The sequence below is a fragment of the Periophthalmus magnuspinnatus genome, chromosome 9, assembly GCF_009829125.3.
Source record: "Periophthalmus magnuspinnatus isolate fPerMag1 chromosome 9, fPerMag1.2.pri, whole genome shotgun sequence".
Lineage (NCBI taxonomy): Eukaryota > Metazoa > Chordata > Actinopteri > Gobiiformes > Gobiidae > Periophthalmus > Periophthalmus magnuspinnatus.
The window spans coordinates 23232479-23250666 of record NC_047134.1 but is presented as its reverse complement, the minus strand read 5'-3'; the positions used below and the strand labels follow the sequence as shown (position 1 = coordinate 23250666).

General features: G+C 40.8%; 1 protein-coding gene across 1 annotated transcript; it reads left to right on the top strand.

The window, feature by feature from the left end:
* Positions 1 to 1050: 1050 nt before the first annotated feature.
* On the top strand, positions 1051 to 17842 carry c7a (complement component 7a). Its single transcript, XM_033972566.2, has 19 exons — positions 1051 to 1095; positions 1873 to 1928; positions 2000 to 2075; positions 2445 to 2636; positions 3642 to 3783; positions 3972 to 4116; positions 4870 to 4996; positions 6873 to 7016; positions 7439 to 7682; positions 9000 to 9116; positions 9197 to 9363; positions 10441 to 10645; positions 11875 to 12046; positions 12131 to 12218; positions 12359 to 12491; positions 13611 to 13799; positions 14141 to 14246; positions 14853 to 15037; positions 15876 to 17842. Exons 1-19 carry the CDS (start codon positions 1090 to 1092, stop codon positions 16052 to 16054), a joined length of 2673 nt encoding a protein of 890 aa, XP_033828457.2. The 5' UTR covers positions 1051 to 1089; the 3' UTR covers positions 16055 to 17842.
* The last annotated feature ends 346 nt before the right edge of the window (positions 17843 to 18188 follow it).

The window sequence follows — 18188 nt, the reverse complement described above, 5'->3', positions numbered from 1 at the left end:
AGGGGTGGGCTGTCTATGTTTGTGTTTTTACCTACCTCTTCTTTACCTACCTCTACCTCTTCTATTCTGTAAAATACAATAATGTTATATATAGTATTGGGGTTCCACCAGAGGAGCTGGAGGAAGTGTCCGGGGTGTAGGAAGTCTGGAAGTCTCTGCTTAGACCACTGTCCCTGCACCATGGCCCCAGATAAGGCAGAACAAGATGGATGGTTGGATAGTATTAACATCAGTTCTGGCTTTAAGAGTTTTCTACAATGTGATAACGTTGTTGCCTCATCCAAAACATATGTAATCCATGAATGTTTGAGTAATTTAGCGATCTCTCCCTGCCTCTATTTAAACCCTCCATACAGTTAGCAGTACAAGCCTGTGTAGCAAAATAAAGTGGAGGAATAGCTCCTCTTTTGAAGGACCTACATTAAGCAAAATTGACTCTTGTGAGCTTTTAGTCATGTTATAATGTTGTTACCTTATCAAAAACAGACCTGGAGTTGTGTTTTGTTTCAATGCTCTCAAATGCTCTGTTCCACCTTGTGATGTCATGAAGCCGTAGTTTTCAAGTTAACAACTACCTTTTTTCTTTAGTTCAGTAGAGATTGGGCAATTCCAGGCTTGAAATTATCTAAATGATTCTAGGGAAGGTGTGTGGAGTTTAAAAACACAGTGAAGCACTTCCTGTATTACCACGTGACATCACAAGGTGGAACAGAGTGTTTTCAATTTGAGACCAAAAGCCCCAAACATCACTTCACATTAGCCAAACAAAACAGAAAGAACTGGCTGTATTTCACTCGTTTCCAGTCAAAGATTGGACCGGAGCCGACCCTAGACCCTTGACACTGACACAACACATCTGCTGATTCCATGGAGACCTGCACCAAGAACAGCTTTAAAACATTATATAACCTCCATTGTAAGATCAACATCAGTCAAGACGAATCGTGTAGATGGCCTATAATAATTCACTCCCCAACACTCCCTTTTCCAGCGAAGTCCCCCACCCCCCACCACCCCCCACCACCCCCTGACCCGACTCTTATGGTGAGAGGAGCCCACAGTTCTGCTCCCAGCGTCTCCTCGTTCACCATGAAGGCAAGTACGAGTTTCATTTCGTCTACTTTATAATATTATAACATTAACAGCTGTATTTGAGTGTTTTAGTTACTTTGTGGGTTATATTTACTCGAACAAACTATTTTTTAAGTAGTTTTGTCACCTTATTCACTTACATAATGTTGATAATTGTTCAGAATCTGGTTTAGTCCTGACTCTGGGACTGAACCAGAACTAAATTAACTATCAGGAGGCCTGTCCCTGGGGTCCTCAGAGTGTGAGAAGGTTCATATGGCACTAACATGTGTGTGTTGTGCATGGTGTGTCTTGAGACTTGTTCTATTGAACTCAGTGGTCTCCCAAGTTTTATTTTGTTTTACCTCATTTAATACACTTCTCTTACACGATCGATGTTTCCTCAGATGTTCTTGGCCCACTTCTCTTTCTCCATACATTTCTTGTTTCATGCATGAATACACAGCTGTGATGGTGGGTCTCAGGCTTTGTTCTGTAGTTCTGTGTATCTGATTTTGTCTCAATAAACCATGATACACATTGTGATTTCTCTTTAAAAGGAGCCATTTCTTAGGGTTTAATTCAAAAGGATGCCTCTTTAATCAACAGGATGCCTGACATACAAAAATGTGATTAAAAACTTTTATAAATGTATTTAATGTATTTATAATGTAAAGAGACTTCATGGAGTGAGCAGTTCAATCTGTCAGGGATGAAAACAAACTAAGCCTTGGTCTGGGGCTCCAGGGTTTTAGGGGCCCTCTTCCTGTTGTACTGTTGTATTTCTTCCTTCATCCTCAGGAGGGCGTCTGTCTGACCGTCTTACCCTGGCTTCTGCTCCTGCTCTCCTCTGAAGGGTAACTATGGTTTTCTGCAGCGGTCAGTGTCAGAAAAGCAGAGTGGAGCATCTCTCTCTGTTTCATTTCAGGTTCAGCCAGAGGGTGAACTGCCAGTGGGGTCCATACAGTGAATGGTCCCCGTGTGGTGGATGTCATGCTACACAGGTCAGCAGCATGACCTTTATACTATTTATGTATTTATGCATTTATGTACACTACCCGGCAAAAGTTTGGGCATTCAGTTCAGTCATATATATATATATACACACACACACACACACAAGCAGCAAGGAAGGAGGCCAAGGACTAGTGAGTGAGAGCAGCTGTCCAGGATGAAACATTTAAGATCCATAAGTTCATCAAGGACAAGGCCCCAACAGATGACGAGCTCAGTGAATGTCTCAGACAGAGGAGGAAACAACATTATAACATAGATCAGAAAACAGAGTAATATGAACCTCTTTAACCTCTAGTCCTTAGGTTTGCACAAACACTACTAATTTTGCATATCTTTTTTTCTTATATAACATTTAGACCAGGACTCGTTCGATCGCTGTGCACGCCCAGAATGGAGGGAACCCGTGTTTTGGGGAGAATTTTGAAACCAGGCCCTGTGTAGACACTCGTCTGCTTTTTTTCAAATGGACCTGTCCGGATCGTAGAGTGCACTGTCAGTGGGGCCCTTTTGGAGAGTGGTCTGAGTGTGACGGCTGCACCAGAACACAGGTCAGCTCCATTTCATCAATTCAATACTATGCTTTATCATGTTTTCAGCTTCAAAACATACTGCTGTGTTTCAGATGACATCACAATATTCCATAGGCCAATTATATTGAAAACAGATGGGAGCAGCTCAAATGAATATTGTTAATACACCAGGAGTACATTTAGTTTCGTTGACACATTTGCAATATACTTAAAGAGCCTGTTGTGCAGTATTGCTAATAGTGTAATAATCCAGTGCCCCAAAAGACACATGTTCTAAACAATTACAAAGGAATATTCAGCAGTTGTCATGGTGACATAACGCACACATTAGCAAACACACACAAAAACATTTTTAAGATTGTCTGAAAAATCAAGAAAAAATACAAAATGGATTTAAAGAGCACATTTTCAGGAGCCTGTGATCAATACGAGCGTTCATGGTCCAGTTTAGGGTTTTGTTTAAAGTCTGACTTGAGTAACAGAGCTTCAGACAGAGTAGTGCTCTGTGTTAGCGTCAATCTTGCCTAGTTTTTTCTAGTTGTTTTGATTTCAGTGAAGTTTATAGTTTTACTTCCTGATTGGACACGGCATCAGACATGACATATGTAAATGGAATTCCATAACTGTTACCTGCACAATTGTTTCTATAAAAAAATCTATATTGATGGGTAGAGGCAGGGGAACAGACAGGGGTGGACAAAGGAGTCTGTTGTCCCAGGCCTCAGCATCTTACGGGTCCAAAATTTGACCCTCTTCCTATTCATTAAGAGAGGGCCTTTGTGAAGCTTCTGGCCCAGGCCCCTAAATTTCTGCTGATTGGCCTGTTTAGGGGTATTCTGCTTTAGAACTCAGCACTTATCCTGTATTTTTGCACTTTTCTTCTCAATTTTTTTTCTGCAAGCTCCCACTTATATACATAATCCATTATATTTTTCTATTACATCATAGATTTATTTGAAACACTTTTCTATCTTCACTTGTACAATCCTGTGTGTAAACTGTGTATGTGCCATTATGTTGCAGACTCGTTCTCGGTCCATCGCGGTGTACGCTCAGTTTGGAGGAAACCGCTGTGGTGGAGAACGCTCTGAGACCAGGCCGTGTGAGTCGACGAAAGCCTGCCCCCTGGAGCTAGGGTGTGGGAACCGATTCCGCTGCAGATCAGGTCTATACTCAAAACATATGCACTAGTAATGCCTTTATTTACTATGTACTGCTGCAGCAAAGGCAGAGCTGTGGGTTAAAAACACACTGTATGGACCGTCAACCATGGTTTATATTAGATTATAAGCTAATATAAAATAGATTTAAGAAGCGTCTTTATAAAAACATTGGCCATTGTACTGTCCTTAGGCATGTGCATCCCCCAGACTCTGATGTGTAATGGGGACCAGGACTGTGAGGAAGACAATGAAGACGAGCGTACATGTGAGAACAAGGAGCACTTTGTCTGTCAGCTGCAGAGGCCTCCACCCAACATCGAACTGCTGGGAGTCGGGTAACAAACTCACCTGTAAACCATCATCAGTGTTGGCTCTCCTAGTGAATAATATAGTATAATTCTGGTGGGTAAAAAACACTTATATCACAAAAAAGGTCTTGTTTTTTCCGAGGTTGATAATATGGAATGAACAGTGCTATGTGCATTTGAACCATAGACTGTATATATAAATAGACGTAGCAGTTCCTCTTTGCAACACAGCGGGTTTTGCAAACAGGAAGTGAACATGAACGTGATTCCAGCTCCTATTGACTTTACACTGAAAAATTGTCACTCCTCTCTCTCTGTAACTGCTCCTGTCAGACTCGTCATTTTGGTCTTAACATGTTCATATTAACCCACTCTACATTATCCAGGTGTTTTTCGCTATTGTTTACAGTTTCAGCCTTAATGGTCCTATTCAACCACTAATGGCTCATACTATTGTTCCCTTTGTTTTGTTTGTTTTGGGTCTAAGGATCCAGTCCAGTTGACATTTTAACTTTGACTTTTACTATTTTGTCCGTAAATCACGATATGAACATTAATAACAAATGAATCAAGCGACTTCTTTCCCTGAGGTCACTCCCTCTAACGTTAGCAACAGTTTTGATTGACAGCGTTGCTAAGTGCCCACTCTGTGCTAAACCAGCGGTGTGGGTGGATATGGCCGTTACCTCCTTCAGCCTCGCTCTGGATTGGCTCTTTGGTTGCTACGATACTCGAGGTTGGTATCTCAGATTTTAAAATGCTTTGACTTTGTTGATTTAGCCTGGACGTAGCCACAGGAAAGAGCAGAGGGAGCGTCATCAACACCAAGAGTTTCGGGGGCCAGTGCCGCCAAATCCACAACAGCGCCTACAGACTCCCCGGGAGCCTGCTCAAGTTCACTGCTGTGGTGGGTTTGAGAGAGCGACAACTACTTCAACTTAATGCCCTGATGCGGAATATTTCATCCTGTAAATCTAATGAGGGCTCACCACTACACAGAACTGACTCGTAACTTGCACTTGCTTGTCTCCACAGAGATATGGCTAACCGTTTCTGTGTTGTGTTTTATTTTATCTTATTTTGAGAATCCACTGCCAAAATACCTATGTCATTGTAGTGGAGTTTGTTATGTATCAGTATTTTGTGACAGTTTAGTAGCTCTTGTAAAGTACAGGCACATAGCTTGCAATGTTCCACAGTATCGCTTTAAACAGACACATGTGAGAGGCCAAGCAAGTAGAAAAGTGTGATGTAACAGGATGAGATGTAGAAACCTTGGTGCATATGAGGTTTTTAAATATGAATGGCTTGAGAGCTGATTTAGTAGCAAAGTTAGCCGGCTCAGTTTGGCAGGTGACATGTGAAGCAAGATTTTTTTCATTATTTTATCTAAAGGTGGTCTGTCTTTACTGGTGGAGGTACGCCAGCTGTTTGTCTCCATGGAGATGTTATTGCTATCCCTAGAATGTTCCACAGTCTGACATTTAGTGTTGTTTCTTTTGGACCTGATGCTGATACTTGGCCTTAATGTGAATAAGTCGTCCACCTGCTACAAAAATAACTGCAGTAAACGTCCCTCTACAAGAATAAAGGAGATTTTGAGACTGAAGTGTTACAGTCAAATGAATAATAGTTTTTATGAAAAGTTACACAGGGTTAACAAAGTCAGTGTGTTGCTGTCGTCGTATTAGCTCTGTTGTGGTGTTAGCGCTGTTGCCGTGTTAGTGCTGTTGTTGTGTTAGCGCTGTTGCCATGTTAGCGCTGTTGTTGTGTTAGCCCTGTTGCTGTGTTAGCGCTGTTGCTGTGTTAGCACTGTAGTCGTGTTAACTCTGTTGTGGTGTTAGTCCTGTTATGTTAATGCTGTTGTCATGTTAGCCCTGCTGCTGTGTTAGTGCTGTTGTTGTATTAATTCTGTTGTTATGTTAGCGCTGTTGCTGTGTTAGTGCTGTTGTTGTATTAATTCTGTTGTTATGTTAGCGCTGTTGCTGTGTTAGTGCTGTTGTTGTATTAATTCTGTTGTTATGTTAGCGCTGTTGCTGTGTTAGTGCTGTTGCTGTGTTAGCACTGTTGCCGTGGTGCTGCTGTTGTCGTGGCACTGCTCTTGTCATGTTAGCGCTGTTGCTGTGTTAGCGCTGTTATCATGTTAGTGCTGTTGTCATGTTGCTGTGTTAGCGCTGTTGTCGTGAGGGCTCTATTGTGGTGTTAGCGCTGTTGTCATGTTAGCACTGTTGTAGTGTTAACGCTATTGTCGTGTTAGTGTGGTTGTCGTGTTAGCGTTGTTGTTGTGTTAGTGCTGTTGTCGTGGTACTGCTGTTGTTGTGTTAGTGCTGTTGTCATGTTAGTGCTGTTGTTGTGTTAGCGCTGTTGTTATGCTAGCACTGTAGCCAGGCTGTTCCAAAGAACCAAAGGCTAAATGAAAGTATCAAAGAGCTAGCACAAATGTCTCTTCTGTGATTATAGCATGTTTTAAGCGTCTGTAGAGCCTCCACACTCTGCAGTTAACCTGTTCTAGGAGATAGCGTTAGCATTAGCCACAGACATCAACAGTGGCTGCTCGCTGGGTCCTGATTCTGGAAAGACAAAGTGGTATCCAGTTGGTGATTTAGTACGAGTACTTGAACATCTCCATGGAGACAAACAGAAAAGTTACATGGTGCAGCATAATTACAAATACAAATGACAATGGGCTTGTCTCAAACACACTCAGCATTCTGTCTTCCTGGTTGACTTCTTATTATAGCTTTTATAACTCTAATTCATTTTTTTTTTCAATTGTGTTTTAGGCAAAAGTTCAGAACGATTTGAACGATGAGATGTTTGAGAGTGAATGGCACTACAGAAAGGATATTGTCAAAAGAGAGACGTACAGTGGGACGTCAACAGGATTCCGAAATTATGACTACCACGAGTCTGATGAAAGAACACGGGTGTGTAAACTAAAAAACTGTAGCTCCACCATAGACTGTATACTGTATATAAATGTACAAATAGGATGTGAACATGAGCGCACTCTAGATTCCACTGACGCTGGCTCCAATTCACTTTAAATTAAAAAAACTGTGGCCCCTCTCTCTGTAACTGCTGCTGTTAGGCCCAACAGTTTGGTCTTAAAATGTTCGTATTAACGCACTCTTCATGATCCTGGTGTTTTTATTTAGCTATTAAATGTCATTGTATTTAAAAATCTTGCCTATTTTGTTTCTAGTTTTACTTCCTGGTTGTACATAGGCAGCAGATATGATATACGTAGAGGTATTAGAGGGGGCCCATGTGAGGCTTCTTGCCCCAGGCCCCACAATTTCTGTCGACAGGCCTGCAAATCATACCAATCTTTTTTTTTTTTTTTCAGAAATTCCGTCTTTTGATCCTGAAAAATGACATTGAATTAGCTAGTTTCCAGGCTTCATCTCCAGAGTATATTCCCTTAGCGGAGGAGTTCTGGAAGGCCCTCTCAAAGCTCCCTACAGTTTATAACTACGCTGCCTACAGAGCAATCATCACCAGGTTTGGGACACATTACTTCTCAGAGGGAACAATAGGGGGCTCTCTCAACGTGTTTGTGCGACTGGATTCTGACGTCAGAACACACAAAGGTAAGTTCCATCCCCAGCAGATTTTTAACACACACTGAGCACTAAATGAAATTCATTTTGTTTTGTTAAAGTGGTACCATGCAATGCAATGTAATTATTTGGTGCTAGCAGCCCTGTTGCAAACAGGAAGTGATAATGGGTGCACTTCGGCTACATTAACTCTGGCTCCAATTCACTTTCTATTGAAAAACTGTGGCCCCTCTCTCTGTAACTGCCGCAGTGAGCCTCGTCATTTTGGTCTTACAATGTTTGTATTAACCCGCTCTACATGATCCTGGGGTTTTTATTTCACTATTGTATGTCCATAAATGAACATTAATACCAGGCAAATCTAGCTCCTTTTCCCAAGGTCACTCCTGCTAGCATTAGCAACAGGTTTGATTGACAGTGTTGTTAAGGGCCTGCTCCCTGCTAAACCAGCGGTCCAGGTGGGAAGGAGCATTATCTTCAACAGCCTCGCTACGGATTGGCTCTTTGGTTGCTATGATACTTGCGGTATCCAAATTCAGTTCTTCTCTCAAACTGAAAACACTCTGTCACCTTGTGATGTCATGTGGTAATACAGAAAGTGCTCCATTATGTTTTTAAAATCCTGCTCTTGGTCAGATCCAAACTTCATTGGTAGAGCGATCAGATCCACTGATCCACAGGTTAGTGGTTCAATTCCAGCTCCCACAGATGAATGCTCTTGTTGTGTCCTTGGTCAAGGTACTTAACCCACCTCACCCCCAGTGTCTGTGTACACTGGTGTATGAATGTGTGTGTATGAATGTGTGTGTGAATGTGTGTGTGAATATGTGTGTGAATTGGGGAGTGGTTCCTTGTTGTAAAGGGCTTCGAGCATTGAAGGTGAAAAAGAGCTATTTACCATTAAACTCCATACAGCTTCACTAGAATTATTTGAATGATTTCAGCTCTGAAATGCCAGTTTCTCCCAAAAAAAGATAAAAGATAGCTGTAAGTTGAAAACTAGTGCTTCAAGACATCACAAAGTGGAACAGAGCATTTTCAGCTTTGGAGATGTCGACAGACTAATAATAAAGTTTTACTCATGTGGGACATGTGGGAATGAAACAAAACACAACTGTGGGTATGATTTTGAGGAGGTAACAACATTATAACATGACTTAAAGCTCACAAGAGTCAGGTTTGTGTAATGCAGGACCTTTAAGATTGTGCAGTTACAACAGACAGAAAGATGTTTAAAGTAAACGAATAAATAAAATAGTTGTATTAGAATTGATTTGATTGTCATAGCACATTCATGGAAGATCATTTGGAACCTCACGTGTTTACATTTGTCTCATGTTTCTACAGTTGAAGAAAGATTACATTATAGAGTGTGTGAAAAGGTAACGCGCTTTATTCTGTTTATCCCCATAACACGTGAGTCCTGTGATGGGGATTATAAAAACCTCGACAGAACTCCTGAAAGTGAGCACAGCCCTGTACATTAAAATATAGTTAACATTAGCGTTAGCATTATCATTCACTATGCTGTTTTTATTTAACAGTATCCAATAAGACCAGTTTTGTGCACAGAGTGACGGCAGAAGGGGGCGGTGACGCTCTGATAGCACAACTGCAGAACATGGCGATCAGTACACCTGAAGCTAACTGGAGGGCCTACACTAACTGGGCCGACTCTCTGAGGTCATTCCCCAAAGTTATCAAGTCAAAGGTGAGTTATTTGAAATACTTTCATCTTCCAGTGTGTTTCTGGACACAAACTATCCCAATACTAACTTTTTTGAGGCTGGAAAGAAGATGCATGTTGTGTTAGTGTTGTCACAATACGAAAATTTTAAACTCTACTTTGATACTAAGGAATAGACTTGACACTGGTTCTGCTATCATCATAATAAAAACACTCTTTCTTCAGACAATGGAATGTGATTTTCAAAGTACTTTTTTATATTCCCATGTGGCCGTGTAATCATTCAGTCGTCCAGCTAGGTTCCATTGTCCAGGTGACAAATGACATCCTCCTGAACACTGGTGCAGGCAAAGTCTCAGTCAGGTACTGAGACAGGCCTCTACTTTAACAATGTTTAAATCCAGGCTCCAAATGGTTCTGTTTAGCTGTGCATATGACTGAAAGATTTTTATTCTGCCTCTTCTCTTTTTAATGTTCATTTTATGATGATTATTTATGATTATTCATGTTGATTTGTTGCATTGTGATTTTAATGTCTTTCTTATTGACTTGAGTCTACACTAGTCTATATGTCTTATACTTGTTCTGATGCAGCTCAAGATGATTCTAAAGCTATTCAGGAAATTCCTGTCCTGTGAATGAGACTTTTAAGAAGAAGAAGAAGAAGAAGAAGAAGAAGAAGAAGAAGAAGAAGAAGAAGGAGGAGGAGGAGGAGGAGGAGGAGGAGGAGGAGGAGGAGGAGGAGGAGGAGGAGGAGGAGGAGGAGGAGGAGGAGGAGGAGGAGGAGGAGGAGGAGGAGGAGGAGGAGGAGGAGGAGGAGGAGGAGGAGGAGGAGGAGAAGAAGAAGAAGAAGAAGAAGAAGAAGAAGAAGAAGAAGAAGAAGAAGAAGAAGAAGAAGAAGAAGAAGAAGAAGAAGAAGAAGAAGAAGAAGAAGAAGAAGAAGAAGAAGAAGAAGAAGAAGAAGAAGAAGAAGAAGAAGAAGAAGAAGAAGAAGAAGAAGAAGAAGAAGAAGAAGAAGAAGAAGAAAATTGAGATATCCTCAATTGTTCTTTCCTGAAAAAAGAGAAAAAATTTTCAATACTTTTTGGCTTGTTTCGACAGCTCCGACCTATTTGGGAGCTGGTGAAGGAGGTCCACTGTGCCAGGGTGAAAAAACTGTACCTAAAAAAAGCCTTACAGCAGTACCTGTCCGAGTCCCACCCGTGCCACTGTCTGCCCTGTGAGAAGAACGGCATCGCGGTAATGGACAACAACGTCTGCAAGTGCATCCCTAAACCCGGGTCTGAGGCCGAGGACCCTGAACGCAGTGAGTCAAAGACTCTCTCATAGCGAGAAGGTCCTGGGTTCAAGTCCCGACTGTTTGTCTGTGTGGAGTGTGCATGTTCTCATTGTGCCCTTGGGACTAAAATAGGAACAACAGCCAGCTCGATACTCAGGATCAAACTAAACAAGATTAAGATTTCCCCGTTTTTACCCAGGAGCACTGTAGTCTGGGTCCTGTTTAGTAAATACTTGTTTTATATTCTTTTGTAAAGTCATCATGTGGCTTATTAAGCAAATTTATCTACCCAAAGACACGCCTAAAGACACGCCCAGACATACAACGAGGCCTGAGTGCGGACCAAACATAACACGCTCCAATAGGTGGTGTTATTTTAGGTACCTGAAATGAGGCCCTTTTGCTGGCCTGACCTGCCAGTCCCTTCTACATTCTAAAAGTTCACAAATAAACTTTTCACTCTTGTAAAAATTATAAAATGTTTTGATCTGGGATATAAAGTAATTTTTGGTTTATTGCTGTTTTTTGTTTTGTTTTTTCATTTTTTTCACTAGTCACACAAAGAATAAGACAGTGCCAAAAACTATTGCTATCGAATATCTGTGTTGAAAATCAATATCATATTATATATTGATATTGATATTAATCAATACCAGTATTGACATAGCTTAATTGATATTGCAGGTTTTCACGTCACAACATTCCGATTATAGACTGTGATGATGTCATACTCCCAGATGGGGGCGCAAGAGCCAGATTATTGATTACATTGTACTTTGCCATGAAATATCGAAAAGGTAAACGCACAAATTTTGGATCTGATCATTTCGATTAGTGACTAGACCCAAAAACTCACTGTATTACAAAAAACAAAACAAAAAAACAAAAAAAACAAAACAAAAAAAACTCTGAATTTAAATAATCTAAAAAAAAAAAAAAAATTAAAACTGTCTCTTGCTCCCTCCGTCTGGGACTATGACCTCATCACGTACTATAATCTTAAAACCACCAATAGGCCAACAGAAAGTTGTGATGTCAACTGAAAACCAACAATATCAATTCAGCTATGTCAAAATACCGATATCAGTCGATCAATATTCGATACCAAGACTTTTTTGGCACTGTCTCATTCTCTATGTGGCTAGTGAGAAAAAAAAGAAACAGTAACGATACCGACACTTCATCCCTACCCCATGTCATAGCTTGTTTATGTTCATGTGTCAGCTTATTGATTTGTTTGCGTGTCGTGTCTTCAGTGGAGGTGGACGGCAGCTGGTCCTGCTGGTCGGCCTGGTCCGTCTGCTCTGGGGGGAGTAAAACCCGAATTCGCTCCTGTAACAATCCACATCCAAGAAACGGAGGACAACAGTGCACTGGGAAACCGACAGAGATGGAAGAATGTGACGACGAAGAGCTAGACTACCTCAGGTCTGGTACATGTAAATATGTTTATAAGCCCAGAGTCAGTTTGACACAGTGCTGTAAATGTAATATATTTGTTTTCTCATACAGGGGCTTTGAACCCGAGTGCTTTGACTTCTCCCTATCGCCCAAACTGAAGTGTGGGCCTCCTCCAACTCTGATCAACGGCTACGTCCTGGTAACAACATCAACATGACAAAACCGTCTGAAGGACTGAAGTTTTTATTTAAAATACTGAAAATGTCAAAACACTAAAACCCAGTGGTGGAACGTAACGAAGTAAAAGTAGTGTGTGTGTGTGTGTGTGTGTGTGTTCAGGACCCCAAAGACACGTACCTGGTTGGGGACAGGGTGCAGTATAGGTGCATCACAGGTTTCCATCTCTCTGGTCCCTCCACATTTGAGTGCACTGCAGCGAGGACCTGGTCTGGATCACCTGAAGTCTGCCAATGTAATGTCTGAACAAATATTACACTTTAATGATACTCCATTAAAGGAGCCACATGGCACTATGTTCTGATCTCTGTTCTAATCTTGTTTCCTCATCATAAACATGCCTGGAGTTGTGTTTTGTTTCATTCACACATGTTTAACACACAAACCCTGCATATTTAGACAGAGTTTTTTCTCTCAAACTAAAACACTCTGTTCCACCTTGTGATGTCATGTGGTGATACAGGAAGTGCTCAACTGTGTTTTTAAACTCATACACCTTCGCTGGAATCATTTGGATGATTTCAGACCTGGAACTGACAATCTCTACTGAACAAAAGGTAAAAGGAGCTGTTAACCTGAAAACTACCACTTCATGACATCACAAGGTGGAATGGAGCATTTTGAGCTTTGGAGATGTAGACTGAGTAACCCTTTATTATTTGTATGTCTGTGTTTTAATGTGTTAATGAAACTAAACACAACTCCAACATTGCTTGAACAGTCAGATCCAGCTCCTGCAGATGAAATCTGTCATTGTGTCCTTGGGCAATGACACTTAACCCACCTCACCCCCAGTGTCTGTGTTCACTGGTGTATAAATGTAAAGCGCCTTGAGCCTTGAAGGTGGAAAATCGCTAAATAAAAATGTGACTATTTGACCATGGAAATAAAAAAACACTTGTGACTGAATAAACTCAAGATAGATATGCTTAATTTAATGCCATACTATGGGATATTCCAGACTAAGCAACAATATCTCCAGGGAGACAGCAGGCTATTATGACTCAGCTTGTCCACACTTTTTACAAGTTATAGAGTAATTTTTTTTAATAATATATATATTTTTAATTGTTAATACATTTTTTGAATGTGCACTTCCAATGAAAAAACAAAAATAAAATGATATATTGTATATATAAAGAAAAAACAAAACATACCCGTACATCCTCCCATTCACACGCACTCACCCTCACACATCCTGGTCCCATGTGCACACTACACTACTGCTATTGATTTACAATAAAGAAATGTGAAACTAAACAACTGTACCTGTACCGAGTGTCCTTGACCAAAAGCCTTTTTTACAGAGTCCATTTAACGTTCTTTGCTAAAACGTGTCATTTTTTCCTGATAGTATCAAACTGCATGGTGCCAGTGCTGTCAGCTGGGGTCCTGGCGTCTCCAGACAAGTCCACCTATGAGATTGGGGATTCTGTCATGTTGTCCTGTCCCGAGGGTCAACTGCTGCAAGGCGAGAACACGGCCATCTGTGACCCCAGCCTCAACTTCTCCCCAGACCCCACCCTCGTCACCTGCACACGAGGTACACTGTGTACAGGCAGGATTACAACTGTTTGGACAATTAAATGAATTTTAATTTTAATTTTAAAACACAGCTACCGTCACATGCCGTGTTTGTCATGCATTGATATTTTGCAGTGACATCATGCTGGTGGTGTTCTACATGTGTCTCTATGGGTGGTATTTTCAGCAGTTACCATGGCAACATGATGCACACATTAGCAAACACAGACAAAAAAGTTTTAAGATAGTCTGAAAACTCAAGAAAAATACAACATGGATTTAAACAGCACATTTTCAGATGATCAGCTGCAAAGTGTCCGTGTGTGTGAGGTAAATAAACTTGTGTCTAAACTTGTGCAGTGATTCGTGAGGCCGACCGTCAACCTGTGAATCCTTCAGTTCAGTGTAAAATGTGGGAGAAGAACATCAGAGGCCAATGTGTGTGTAAACTGCCCAATGAGTGTGGGTAAGAACTGTGTGCGTGTGTGTGTGTGTGTGTGTGTGTGTGTGTGTCTGTCTCTACGTGTGTGTGTGTAACTCACCTTATCTTCTGAAGTCGTTGATTTTAGCTGCATAAAACTGAAATTTTCCTGTCCTGACTCTACGATTAAACCAAGACTAAAACAGGACTAAACCAGAACTAAACCAAGACTAAGCCAGAACTAAATCAGGACTAAACCAAAATTAAACCAAGACTAAAACAGGACTAAACCAGGACTAAACCAGGACTACATCAGGAGGTCTGTCCCTGAAATCCTCAGAGTGTGAGGTGGTTCATATGGCACTTACATGTGGAACATGTACTTTGGTGCTGGTCCATGGAGAGACTTGAGCTGAGCTGCTTTAAAGTCTTTTCTCTGAGCCACAGGAGCCAGTGCAGAGACATGAGCACAGGACTTATGTGCTCATACTTCCTGGTTCTAATCAGGTTCAGAACTTCATAGTGTATAATATCCAATGCATTGTTTTTAGATATAAGATATGAGACAGTAATGCTAAACTGTCCAAAAATAGAACTTCAAAAATGACCCCCAGTTCTCATGTTATTCCTGATCTTGTTCCCTGTTCCCAGCCCGTCTTTGGAGCTGTGTGCATCTCTGCCAATGATCGGACACACTGTTCTAACTGTGTGTAAAGTTCACGCTCTGAGGTGTATGAAGAAGGAGCCAGCTTTAGCGGAGGACAGTCTGTGCACGTGGCCCCAGCGCTCTGCAGACTCGGGCTGCTCCAAGTGCCACCCATGGGAGACATGTGACCGTGAGTGCCCACCTATGTACACGGATATGCTTATTTTGTAGATTTTTAAAAGATATTTTATCACAGTTTTGGCAACGTTATAATGTGAATGCTAATGACTGAAACAATGAGAACAGAAGACACAGATACAACCCAGTGCTGGAAGAAGTACTCAGTTTTATGACAGTGAAAGTACAGATACCAGGGAAGAAAAAAAACAACAACTGTAAAAGTACCACATGAAAAAATCTACTTATGTAAAAATATTTAAGTGCACTTTTAAAAATGTACTTAAAGAGTAAAAAGTAGAAGTATTTCTTTCACATTTTGAGGTCTTATAAAGCTTCAAATGTAGTGATTTTGATAAAGATTTGGACCAAATTTTGTTCAACAGAAACAATTGAATCGTTTCTATCTGTTTTTATATGTTTGTTTTTTTTGTTTGCTCAAATTATGAACATGTTAAAAATAAACCCTCAGCCTTTTTAGCAGGTCTCACACAATAATAAAAAAATACTTTTACTTTTCAGTCCAGTTAAAAAATGTAGTGGAGTAGAAAGTAAATATACCTGCTCTCAAATAAAGTAAAGTAAAAAATATCCAGTTTAAAACTAGTAAAGTACAGGTACCTAAAATGTATACTTAAGTGCAGTACTTTACTACTTTTATTTTGTTACGTTCCACTACTGATAAAGAGTCAAATTTGTCTGGTATTTTCCCATTTTTTTATTATTTTATTTTTGTATTTTTGTAATGTGATGTCTTTTTTATGAATGTAAATCTGTCCTATGTTTCTTTCTTCTGTCTTTACATGTTTATTTATAAAAAAAAAATAAAAATGTGTTGTTTACTTTTCCAGAACAAACCAGCTCGTGCCGCTGTCAGGACTCTGCGGACTGCCCCTCCCCAGGCCTGAGTGTGTGTGTGCGGGTGGGCTCGGACTCAGCCCCCCTGACCCTGAGCGAGTGTGAGGCTGGACTGCGCAGGTGCAAAGGGGAGAGGGTCACTGTGGTGGACATCGAGCCGTGCTCCAACTGACCCCTGCAGCAGAGGTCACTTACAATGTGTCTTTGTTCAAATGTTTGTTTATGAAACCATAGTCACAAATATATTTTTATCATAACTTCAGTGTCAGTATTTCAGTGAACATCGACTGGCTCCAATTCACTTTATATTGAAAAGCTGTGGCCCCTCTCTCTGTAACTGCTGCTGTCAGACTCGTCATTTAGGTCTTACAATATTTGTATTAACCCACTCTACATGATTCTAGTGTTTTTATTTAAATATTGTATGTCCATAACTCAAGATATGAACATTACTGACAGACAAATCAGGCCCCTACTCTTCTCCAAATAGCTGCTCGCCTCGATGAGCTTCATTTAACTGGAGCTTCGTCCTCTTCTTTATACAGTCTACAGGTGGTACATGGACATTCGGGACATTGATAACAATATGATTTTTTCTTCTATTGTAACACACACATAAAGAGGCTACGATTTGCCTGTCACTCATGTTGGTATCAGTCTTGTCCTCACGTCCTCCGTTGCGTCTCAAGCCCGGTCAAGAGTGATCGTCCAATCAAATCTGTTTATTTCAGTGACACTTGTGAAACAAAGGAGCTCATTGGTCACCTATGATTTACAAATCAAATCAAATCAAATTTGTCTCACTTTAGATTAACAGCGTTTAGGCTTTGCTCCCTTATTCTGCAGAAATCAGCCATGTTTTTCAGCCTCCTATGAGATTTTTTTACCTTTATTATTTCCGATACAGACAGACCATGCCTGTCCCTGATTGGCTAATCCACCTGTCAATCACACTCATTTGAAAACAAGGAGATTCACCAGTGACCAGACTCATATCTTATAATAGAGTTAAATGCCAATAGACTCAAGAAACAAAAAAGTCTATTATGTTTTCTATATAAATCTCACTTTTGTATTCATTTCTTGTGGCATTAATGGAAAAAGTAGGACATTCTTTAAATAAATGGTACAAAGATGAGGCATAAATGGCTGTGTGGGGCAACCAAAAGTGAAACAGGAGGTCACTCTACTCCTTATACAGAAAAATGCATTATTTGTGATGAAACTTACATGTGGAATCTATGAAATATCTGAGCCACATCTGAACGGTCCTACAGTTTGTTTTGTTTTCATGGTGTTTGTCTCTATCTTGTGGTCAGTTTTGTACATCACACTGTTTCCTCAGGTTCATTCCTCGTCAATGGTGGAAAGATGTGAAGTTGTCGTAACGGGTGTGTGTAGCGGACCAAAGGATGCAGACTCGGGGAAAATTTACAGGATTTATTGTAGAATAGGACAAGTACAAACAGTGGGTGATCCGGAGGTGAGCAGGTGAGCAGGAACACCGGAAACACAAGGACCGGGGACATGAAGGGACCACAGGATGACAGGCAGACCAGACGGGCGTAGGGCAGAGCGGGCAGGAGACATCCAGGGCCGGAGCACGACAGGAACACAGGGATGACAGGAACGCAGGCACGACAGGAACAAGTGAGGACGACACAGACACGGTCAGGACATGCAGACGATCTCACACTGAGTGTCTTCCCCCATCTCCTCTTATCCATGGCAGGTGTGGTGATTAGCCAGATGGGGAGCAGGTGTGCGCGGGAGGAGCCGAGAGCTCCGCCCAGCTCCAGGTACAGGCAGGTGAGGGATGGGGAAGAGCACACAGGGAGGAAAACCAGGAGGGGACAGTGCGGATCTTTAGTTAGTTTACATACATATAATTAAAACATTAAAATGTGAAATACAATACTAAAATGTCCTGAGTTTGTTCAAAACATAATTAAAGACATTGATGCCCTTTTTATGTTTATTTTTTTACTTAATTTGAGTGACAGCTGGATGTTTTTATGATAATTTGTGCTTTATTCAGCTGGGGTTTTTTTTAAGTTTCTTTAAGGTTTTTGTCTTGAGTACCTCCTAATGTCAGTTATAACTATTATACTAAAACTTTAATACTGTATTTATCCTACAAAATGTATTATAAAGAACATTTTATTTTCAAATCCCATTCAGTGCCACCTTTCTTGAGTGGCACTGAATGGGCAAGTCTCATGTCTGCCATCTACTGGTGAAAAAAAAAATAAATCTAATAAACTTACAGACTGTAGCTATAATATGAGACTTTTGCCTTGTCCTAA

Coding starts and splice junctions, on each gene's coding strand:
- c7a (XM_033972566.2), top strand. Junction 9,117..9,196: donor CCTCGACAGAACTCCTGAAA/GTGAGCACAGCC, acceptor TTTATTTAACAG/TATCCAATAAGACCAGTTTT. Junction 12,047..12,130: donor GAAGAGCTAGACTACCTCAG/GTCTGGTACATG, acceptor TTTCTCATACAG/GGGCTTTGAACCCGAGTGCT.